Source organism: Anopheles moucheti, chromosome 2 (assembly GCF_943734755.1).
Source record: "Anopheles moucheti chromosome 2, idAnoMoucSN_F20_07, whole genome shotgun sequence".
NCBI classification, from domain to species: Eukaryota; Metazoa; Arthropoda; class Insecta; order Diptera; family Culicidae; genus Anopheles; species Anopheles moucheti.
The window spans coordinates 100,933,585-100,943,965 of record NC_069140.1 but is presented as its reverse complement, the minus strand read 5'-3'; the positions used below and the strand labels follow the sequence as shown (position 1 = coordinate 100,943,965).

The 10,381-nt window shown below is 43.4% G+C and overlaps 2 protein-coding genes across 2 annotated transcripts; both read right to left on the bottom strand.

The window, feature by feature from the left end:
- Positions 1 to 415: 415 nt before the first annotated feature.
- On the bottom strand, positions 416 to 3,869 carry LOC128300647 (multiple epidermal growth factor-like domains protein 10). The gene is made up of 5 exons (XM_053036778.1): positions 3,766 to 3,869; positions 3,598 to 3,700; positions 3,194 to 3,507; positions 624 to 2,575; positions 416 to 465 (listed from the first exon to the last, which is right to left on the bottom strand). Exons 1-5 carry the CDS (start codon positions 3,867 to 3,869, stop codon positions 416 to 418), a joined length of 2,523 nt encoding a protein of 840 aa, XP_052892738.1.
- A 1,510-nt stretch (positions 3,870 to 5,379) lies between these two features.
- On the bottom strand, positions 5,380 to 8,812 carry LOC128297587 (multiple epidermal growth factor-like domains protein 10). The gene is made up of 4 exons (XM_053033259.1): positions 8,709 to 8,812; positions 8,527 to 8,632; positions 6,223 to 8,458; positions 5,380 to 6,155 (listed from the first exon to the last, which is right to left on the bottom strand). The coding sequence occupies exons 1-4, from the start codon at positions 8,810 to 8,812 to the stop codon at positions 6,124 to 6,126; spliced, it is 2,478 nt and encodes an 825-aa protein (XP_052889219.1). The 3' UTR covers positions 5,380 to 6,123.
- Between the last annotated feature and the right edge of the window lie 1,569 nt (positions 8,813 to 10,381).

Genomic DNA, 10,381 nt, shown 5'->3' with positions numbered 1-10,381 from the left:
TCGTCTCTCGCATGCCTCTTGCTCCAGTCTGAGTTTGGGTGTATCGTTGGGTTGCTGCTACCAAAGTCATATATCGTGACAGGCCATAAATAACATTTATTCATTGACTTTTTGCTGCTGCTGCTGTCTCGACGCGAAATTATGCGGCGTTAGAATTGCTTTGCAATCAGAGCAAACTACTCAGGAGTATGTTTTCAAGTGCTTTAAACTTTTGGGTATTTCCTACCTCACATGAACGAGGAACATTAAAAGTTCCATGACTGAAATATCCCACGTGTAAGTCGATTTTAATACAATTCAGAGTTTTTGTAGTTTGAATAATTGATAAATGACTTTATTGATTTTGAAATACCTAATGAGAAAAATGATATCACGCATCACGATAGTCATCACGCGTTCTGTCGAGCCTACTTCTTCACGGTGAGAACTTCTCCATTCCAATGCCACCATAAGAGGAGTCGGGTTCTGTATAAAATATACAAAAAAAAACATTAGAGATACAAGATTTAAAAATCGTTGTATTGAACATTGTTTTAATAAATCACAAATTTTGACGTCATTAATTCTGGTTATGAAAACTTGACTAGTGTGTATACAGTAATTCAGATAAGAATGTTACATACCTGAAACGAAAAAGCTACCGGAAGAACTTTTCTGCATGATGTATGCTATACCTAACAGTGTTGCGAGTCCACCTATCGTTCCAATAATGGCCCACAAAATCCAGTTATCCTTAATCAGAAATATTCGCAGTTCCTCCCAAGACTGTTTGGCTTTTGCAGGCGGAACACATTTTATGTTGTTCTGGTCGTCCACTATCAGCATCTTGTCTCCATGACATGCACATTCGTCAGGTGACTTGCAGTACATCTCTTCCGTACAATTACCGCATACAGGTGCGCATGTATCTGTCTGATTGTTCATCTCATAGCCGTCGAAACAAGAGCACTCGTCTGGCATTACGCACTCACCATGATCACATCGCTCGCAGATCGGCGAGCAAGTGTATGCGTTGACCAGGTTACTGTAGCCGTCGAAACATTGACACAGATTCTCGAGACAGACTCCATTGCTTCCTTCGCAGTTCTTCTCGCAGATGGAAGTGCAGGTTTCATTATATCCCGCTGTATATCCTTCGAAACAAGTGCACTGATTGGGCGCGGTGCAGGTGCCATTATCACACTCTTGTTCGCAGACTGGAGCACATTCTTTCAACAGTTCTTGATCATATACAGCTTCATATCCCGCTATACAACGTGACTCATTCGGAGATGTACATTCGGCGTATTCTGCAAGATCGGAACACTGCGGCATGCAACGATTGGGCAGAACGGTCGTTTGCATCCTATATCCTTCGAAGCACTCACATTCGTTGGGTCCGATACAACTACCACTAGTTTCGCAATCGACTACCTCAGGATCACAGTAAGGAGAGCAGCTATTCGCATTAACAGCCACATATCCGTCGAGACATTCACACTTTGCAGGCGCCACACAGGTTCCATTTTCACAGTCATCCACACAAACGGGCTCACAAATCGAGAATGCAGTTGGGGACTCACTGTAACCCTCCCAGCACTGACATTGGTTAGGATTGGAGCATGTCCCAAAACTGCAAGGGGGATCGCACACAGGAACACATCGTTGTACCTTGTCCTCGCCAATCTCCAAAGCGTATCCTTCGTCGCACTCGCATACATTCACTGCTGTACAACGGTCCTGGCTACAGTCCACCACCGTCGGGTCACAGGCTGGTACACAAAGATGTGTTTCGTTCTTTTCGTGACCCACGTGACATTCACACACGTTCGGGGCAATGCATTGGGCCATCTCACAGGGTGGATCACAGACCGGCATACATATGTTGGGCATATCCTTGCGTGCTACGTATCCTTCATGGCATTCGCAGTGATCTTCTTCCACACACCGAGCATTCACACATTCGGGATTACAGATCCGTTCACATCCTATCACGTTGCTTTGGTGGAGTCGCGTTAGATGATAGTTTTCTTTGCATTGCAGCACGTTCGGTGCTATGCAGATACCGTTCTGTTCGTTAACATATTTCGGTTCACAGATCGGGTCACACTTGTGATCATAAAGCGACGAACGAGAGTAACCATCATTGCACTGACACTTATTCGGTTCATAACAGAAACCATTTTCACACGGGGAATCGCATGTTGGGGAACATCTGTAGGTAGAGTTTGCCCATTTCTTGTATCCTTCGTGGCATTCACACACATTTGGCTCTACGCAGGCACCATTCCGACATGGTGGATCACATACTGGTACACATCGATCAACTTCGAACCGATAACCTTGATTGCATTGGCAGATATTCGGAGCCGTACACACGCCATTGGTACAATCGTTCGTACAGATCGGTTTGCATTGAAACTGATCTTGTGAAGGTTGGAATCCCTCGCGACATTGGCATCGATTACGTCCGACGCACTGACCGTTTTGACAAGGCTTATCACAGCTCGGTATGCACAGTGTTGCATTTCCGAATCCGTCATAGTCCGCGATAGCCGTACTTTTGAAATACCCTTCCGCACAGATGCACTCTCCGCTTGTAGTACAGATCCCGTTCAAACAGATGCCGTTGCACTTTGGAACGCAAGAACCACCATTGCTGCGCTCAAAGCCCTTGTTGCACATGCACTGGTTCGGAGCAACACAGGTCCCATTCTGGCAGTTACTGCATAAGGGTTTACAAACTCCACCGACCATCGTGTATCCTTCAAAGCATTTACACTTTCCCGGCTCTGAACAGTAACCATTTTCACACGGGGGATCGCATATTGGGGAACATCTGTAGGTAGAGTTTGCCCATTTCTTGTATCCTTCGTGGCATTCACACACATTTGGCTCTACGCAGTCACCATTCCGACATGGTGGATCACATACTGGTACACATCGATCAACTTCGAACCGATAACCCTGATTGCATTGGCAGATATTCAGAGCCGTACACACGCCAAGGGTACAATCGTTCGTACAGATCGGTTTGCATTGAAACTGATCTTGTGAAGGTTGGAATCCCTCGCGACATTGGCATCGATTACGTCCGACGCACTGACCGTTTTGACAAGGCTTATCACAGCTCGGTATGCACAGTGTTGCATTTCCGAATCCGTCATAGTCCGCGATAGCCGTACTTTTGAAATACCCTTCCGCACAGATGCACTCTCCGCTTGTAGTACAGATCCCGTTCAAACAGATGCCGTTGCACTTTGGAACGCAAGAACCACCATTGCTGCGCTCAAAGCCCTTGTTGCACATGCACTGGTTCGGAGCAACACAGGTCCCATTCTGGCAGTTACTGCATAAGGGTTTACAAACTCCACCGACCATCGTGTACCCTTCAAAGCATTTACACTTATCAGGTTCTGCGCAATATCCATTTTCACAGCGCGATGTGCAGATCGGGATACATAAGCCATCCGAATTGGTGTAGAAACCGGGACAGCAAATAGATCGAGTAGATATTGAATAATCCAGCTGTGTTATTAAAGGTGTTAGTAAAGGTCACAATGATTAAAATGGTAAGGTACTGATGTTTATTAAATTCAAATAGCCATTACTACTTACGGAACATGTAGTTATTGTACATCGATACGAAACAGCTCCTTGAAACCATCCACAATCTACAGATTTGGTTGCATAGGAGTAGGAAGACTTCGCGTTATATACCCTAGCACACATTTTATTACTAAATGCTGTTATTTGATCTTCAAAACTGGAGGATGTAATACTTACTTAATTCTCTCAGTGCAGATTGGTTCTATTTGGGCTTCAACACCGAATGGCCTCGAACAAATGTACAATACTCCAATTAGCCAGAGCAAATGCTTGAACTCCATGGTGAGGATCGCGATCTCAACCGCTCGGTAGAGTTATCCAAGCTGTACTGTTCCTACCAGTCCGTTAGTCGGTGGCAGGGGCTGGCGATTTGGAAGTATTATTTTTAACATTTTATCACAATGACTTCAAGATGATGCAAGTCTTGGAATGTTCTTTGCATGATCCTCCGAAGTATTAAGTGTTTGGTCTATTGCTTATTCGGATTTATGCGTGCTTGTTTACGCAAATATGTCGTAAACCATAAAGACGAATGCAGTAGCAAGCGCGATAGTACTGTGTAATACAATAGGTCCGTCGATAAAGCAGAACGCTAGTCAACAAAAATGAATCAGCAGTGACTAACATTTAATTTCCAGAAATAGAACTGAATCACTCGCAAATCATTTTTTTCAGTTCTAGCAAATGCGTTACATAAAATTACATAAACTACATCGTCCTTAAGGATATATCCATATGCTATGTTTGAAGAAGTTTAATAATTCACACATGATTGTCACACTTATAGTTAGTGATAAATTTCACAAGCTTCATAAGCAGAAAAAATTTTCATAAATTTCACATCTGGTCATTCAAAACACATGACAAAAAAAATCATTTTATTGTACGAAATTATGTAAATTTTACTAGAAACTCGCAAATATGTAACAACGCAAGTGCAAACAAGTCCTATTGATAGATCAGCGTTATTTCCAATTATTTTACAACGGTTATCGGAAAAATTTACTTGCCTTATCGAAGATGGAAGATCATTCATACTAGTCTGGAGCATTTACTTTGCGGATGAAAAAAGATCGATCGAGAAAAGATTGTCGATGACTTCATCCTCTCCTTATAAAGAAATATATCAATGATTGGGTGATATAGTCTTGGATATAGCCTCTTTGATTTTTTTCGATGGGACTAAGAATAGAACAGACTACTATTTCGGTTTGCATGTCAGAAAACTTGATACGTTCATGATAAGGTTGTCATCAGAAGTACTTGGAACCTCTATAATATGGTTGTCATCAGAAGCACTAAATTGAACAAAAACTAGAGACAGAACTGGGTCTCTGAAAGAAGGTTCAAACTGTCCTGCTAAACGGAAAAGAAACATTCTTTCAAGTTTTCTCAGATTTTTCCACAACAATAGAGACATCTGACAATATCCGCCGTGCCTCGATGGTCATTTGCCAGGCTTCAATTTAGTGACAACTTTCACTTCGATCGACACAAAATCGTTGCTGCACTAAGTTTACTTATCACAATTCGATCGCAACACTCACAACATACTAGTCTACCGAACGAATCTCGGAAGCAGGGGAGGACACTAATACAAGTACGCTGCAGCGCCAACGATAAGACACGGTACGTCAGCCTGAAGTCATCATGTTACGAATCATTGACCACTGACTGCCGTATAAAAAATCCTCAGGAAAATTTGCATACGACACGAAGGTAAAATGTGAAGAGACATCGAAGATTGTTTATAAAAAATATTTATTGTTGAGCAATAATTTAATAAGAGGAGGAAAGGTATTCACTTCATTTAAAGGGCTTATTGCTTTCAATTTCCACGAGACGTACTGTTTGTCGAAAACTGGCTAACTCGGTGGTCTAGGATCGGTCGGCATCATCGTCGCAGCCTAGCTCAACTGGACCAAAATGGTTGACTTGGTGATAGCATATACACTACACGATCCGAAAGTCCTTTTAGGTGATCCTCATGGATAGAAGAGGTTTGCTAAGCCCAAACTAAGCTGGAGCGATTGTGTTGATGCCTCTGTCATAAAAGCCGGATGATGGACGAGCTGACAACGACGGTCGACCGTGAGCGGTTTAGAGGACTTCTTTAGCTTCTGCAGACCATGAAACCGCTGGATAGCACTATATAAGTAAATCATTAACCACGCTATCGATCATGAATAGTCTGGGATGAATTGTTGGGTTGTTGCTACCAATGTTATACATCGTGACAGGTCATATAACACTTATTCAATGTGTTGTTTCTGCTGCTGTTTTGAGGTGAAGTTATGCGGTATTGGAATTGCTTTGGAATCCTACTCAGGAACTAAGAAATTAACTACTCACAGGATATGATTTCAAGTGCTTACATTTTTGTTTCTGTCCAATAATATTTAAGCTAGGGAAACTTAAACTTTCAAGGTTTCAGAATATAATACAGTTTGGAGTTTTTGCTATGTTAAGTATAACACTACAGATAATGTGAACGAGGCAACGGTTTACAAAATAACCACTGTTTTGAACATCTTTTTAATCGATCAGTTTGATGTCACTCATTCTTACTGTAAAAAGGATAGAAAAGTATAAGTTAAATAGAATAAAGTTCTTTAGATAAGCTTATTTTCGTACCTGTAGTATTGAAACTACCGGAAGATCGTTTGTACATGATGTATGCTATACCGAACAGTGTTGCGAGTCCACCAATCGTTCCAATCATGGCCCACAAAACCAAGTTATCCTTAATCAGAAACTTGGTTTCTGCAGGCGGAACACACTTTATGTTGTTCTGGTCGTCCACTATCAGCATCTTGTCTCCATGACATGCACATTCGTCAGGTGACTTGCAGTACATCTCTTCCGTACAATTACCGCATACAGGTGCGCATGTATCTGTCTGATTGTTCATCTCATAGCCGTCGAAACAAGAGCACTCGTCTGGCATTACGCACTCACCATGATCACATCGCTCGCAGATCGGCGAGCAAGTGTATGCGTTGACCAGGTTACTGTAGCCGTCGAAACATTGACACAGATTCTCGAGACAGACTCCATTGCTTCCTTCGCAGTTCTTCTCGCAGATGGAAGTGCAGGTTTCATTATATCCCGCTGTATATCCTTCGAAACAAGTGCACTGATTGGGCGCGGTGCAGGTGCCATTATCACACTCTTGTTCGCAGACTGGAGCACATTCTTTCAACAGTTCTTGATCATATACAGCTTCATATCCCGCTATACAACGTGACTCATTCGGAGATGTACATTCGGCGTATTCTGCAAGATCGGAACACTGCGGCATGCAACGATTGGGCAGAACGGTCGTTTGCATCCTATATCCTTCGAAGCACTCACATTCGTTGGGTCCGATACAACTACCACTAGTTTCGCAATCGACTACCTCAGGATCACAGTAAGGAGAGCAGCTATTCGCATTAACAGCCACATATCCGTCGAGACATTCACACTTTGCAGGCGCCACACAGGTTCCATTTTCACAGTCATCCACACAAACGGGCTCACAAATCGAGAATGCAGTTGGGGACTCACTGTAACCCTCCCAGCACTGACATTGGTTAGGATTGGAGCATGTCCCAAAACTGCACGGGGGATCGCACACAGGAACACATCGTTGTACCTTGTCCTCGCCAATCTCCAAAGCGTATCCTTCGTCGCACTCGCATACATTCACTGCTGTACAACGGCCCTGGCTACAGTCCACCACCGTCGGGTCACAGGCTGGTACACAAAGATGTGTTTCGTTCTTTTCGTGACCCACGTGACATTCACACACGTTCGGGGCAATGCATTGGGCCATCTCACAGGGTGGATCACAGACCGGCATACATATGTTGGGCATATCCTTGCGTGCTACGTATCCTTCATGGCATTCGCAGTGATCTTCTTCCACACACCGAGCATTCACACATTCGGGATTACAGATCCGTTCACATCCTATCACGTTGCTTTGGTGGAGTCGCGTTAGATGATAGTTTTCTTTGCATTGCAGCACGTTCGGTGCTATGCAGATACCGTTCTGTTCGTTAACATATTTCGGTTCACAGATCGGGTCACACTTGTGATCATAAAGCGACGAACGAGAGTAACCATCATTGCACTGACACTTATTCGGTTCATAACAGAAACCATTTTCACACGGGGAATCGCATGTTGGGGAACATCTGTAGGTAGAGTTTGCCCATTTCTTGTATCCTTCGTGGCATTCACACACATTTGGCTCTACGCAGGCACCATTCCGACATGGTGGATCACATACTGGTACACATCGATCAACTTCGAACCGATAACCTTGATTGCATTGGCAGATATTCGGAGCCGTACACACGCCATTGGTACAATCGTTCATACAGATCGGTTTGCATTGAAACTGATCTTGTGAAGGTTGGAATCCCTCGCGACATTGGCATCGATTACGTCCGACGCACTGACCGTTTTGACAAGGCTTATCACAGCTCGGTATGCACAGTGTTGCATTTCCGAATCCGTCATAGTCCGCGATAGCCGTACTTTTGAAATACCCTTCCGCACAGATGCACTCTCCGCTTGTAGTACAGATCCCGTTCAAACAGATGCCGTTGCACTTTGGAACGCAAGAACCACCATTGCTGCGCTCAAAGCCCTTGTTGCACATGCACTGGTTCGGAGCAACACAGGTCCCATTCTGGCAGTTACTGCATAAGGGTTTACAAACTCCACCGACCATCGTGTATCCTTCAAAGCATTTACACTTATCAGGTTCTGCGCAATATCCATTTTCACAACGCGATTTACAGGTCGGGATACATAACCCATCCGAATTGGTGCAAAAACCGGGGCAGCAAATGGATCGGGAAGATAATGAATAGTCCAGCTGTAAGAATCCAATTGAAAAGGCGATAAGTTTCTGATCGTTAGTAGCAAAAAGCGATTGCTTCGTACGGAACAAGTTGTTTTGGGGCATTGATACGAAACTTCTCGTCGCTTCCATCCTCCACAGTTAACGTAACCGGTCGTATAATAGGTAGATGGCTTCGCAGAATATATCCTGGCAGGTAGAATATTCCATCATTTTATTAAATTATCTTTGCAAGTTATTCGAAACTGTTGCATGTAATACTTACTTCACGTTTTCGCTGCAGGTGGGATTGATTTGGGCTTTAATGCACAAAGACCTCGAGCAAATGTATAATACTCCAATCAACCAGAGCAAATGCTTGAACTCCATGGTGAGGATCGCGATCTCAACCGCTCGGTAGCCTTATCAAAGCTGTACTGTTCCTGGCAGTCCGTTAGTCGGTGGCATTGGCTGGCGGCGTCTAGGAGCTATTGTTGTTAACATTTTATCACAATGACTTTGAGATGATGCAAGCCTTATAACATTCTTCGCATGATGCCTTGAGAGCGTCGTCCGAAGCTGTGAATGTGTGCTCTATTCCATATTCGGATTAATGTGTGCTTGTTTATACGAAACATGTTGTGGACGGTCAAGACAAATACATCAAAAAGGGTGATAATACTGTGTAATAAAATAGGTCCGCCGATAAAGCACAACACTGGTCAGCGAAATTGAATCAGCTGTGATTCCCATTAACTTTACAGAAATAGGACTGAATCACCAGTAAACTATTCTATCAGATCTTTTGCTTGTGGTACGAAATGTTGTATGACATTCAACGTTGCTGGGGGTTAGGATGTTACAAACATCGTGTTTAAATATTTTTAGAAACGCACACATAATTGTTTTATATAGTAAAGATTCGGTGGTTTTTCAACAGCAGATGGTTAGCCACGTTAATCACTTGTGACCATTGCTATAATTACCAGGCTCGTGGGACTATCCTGCTTGTTACCCTACAGCACGGCATCGCTATAGAAAAAAGTATGCTCGAAAGGGGTCTTAATGACAGTATTTAGGCAATTTATGTGTCAGCCAAAAGGAAGCTACCCGCTCAACTACCCTCACCACGACCCTTTTCCCTAAAACCAGACGCATTGCGGGAATATATGTGGCGTAGAAAAATGAGACCGTTAGGCTTTAAATGGTAGAGCTGTGCTATCTGCGGGCTTTCGTTTCGTTTCGTGGCCGGAACATAGAACAGATGAACCGGAAGGAAGTGCGAATGGTAAAGCTCAAGACATACTTCCAGCGATATTAATCATGGAAAGAAAAAGAATTGATTCAGCTAAGGCAATTAAAACCTGACAGATCTGATTTTCTGAATTTCTGGGGCAGCTGATGACGTTGGTTTTATATCATTCGAACTCTGCAGGTTACATTCTTCTGTGTAGTTAGCAATTAGTTGGCTATTCTACCGAACTATCTTGAAGACTGTGGTAGAAGAGAAATCATTATGCACACAGTCTTTTTACAGACGGCTTATTCAGCGAAGTTGATCCGCATGCTGTTATTTCTGAGTACTTTTTGCTTCGTTTATCTTGATCAAGCTCGTAGGGTAGAATTATCACTTCATCATTTAATCACTTGCGGATGCTTATGATTATATGGAAGTTAATGCGGTGGTTGATGGATCCTCCTTACACTTGCTGTCGTGTTTGTGAAGGAACGTGATGGCGTGTTATCGCTTTACGATGCCATTCCAGCGGAACATCATGGTGTGCATGGTCGGTATATTGCCACTTCCCAGCCAGTTAACTCTTTTCGCACCTGGAAACGTTACCATCACCATGATCAGATGACGATTTCGAAAGCCAACGGGCGTGGGCGGCAGAAAAAAAGGTGTTTCAAATACAGCAGGACAGTACAGTTTCGTTCCGCCTGCGTTCCACGGTGCTG

Bases quoted from the DNA above. Each gene is read 5' to 3' on its own strand.
- LOC128300647 (XM_053036778.1), bottom strand. From the start codon at position 3,869: ATGGAGTTCAAGCATTTGCTCTGGCTAATTGGAGTATTGTACATTTGT. The intron at 3,508-3,597 runs GTAAGTAGTAAT...TTAATAACACAG, and splicing joins GTACAATAACTACATGTTCC to CTGGATTATTCAATATCTAC. The intron at 2,576-3,193 runs GTGCATCTGTGC...CTGTACTACAAG, and splicing joins ATCTGTACTACAAGCGGAGA to CGGAGAGTGCATCTGTGCGG.
- LOC128297587 (XM_053033259.1), bottom strand. From the start codon at position 8,812: ATGGAGTTCAAGCATTTGCTCTGGTTGATTGGAGTATTATACATTTGC. The intron at 8,633-8,708 runs GTAAGTATTACA...TCTACCTGCCAG, and splicing joins ACCTGCAGCGAAAACGTGAA to GATATATTCTGCGAAGCCAT. The intron at 8,459-8,526 runs GTACGAAGCAAT...GGATTCTTACAG, and splicing joins GCCCCAAAACAACTTGTTCC to CTGGACTATTCATTATCTTC.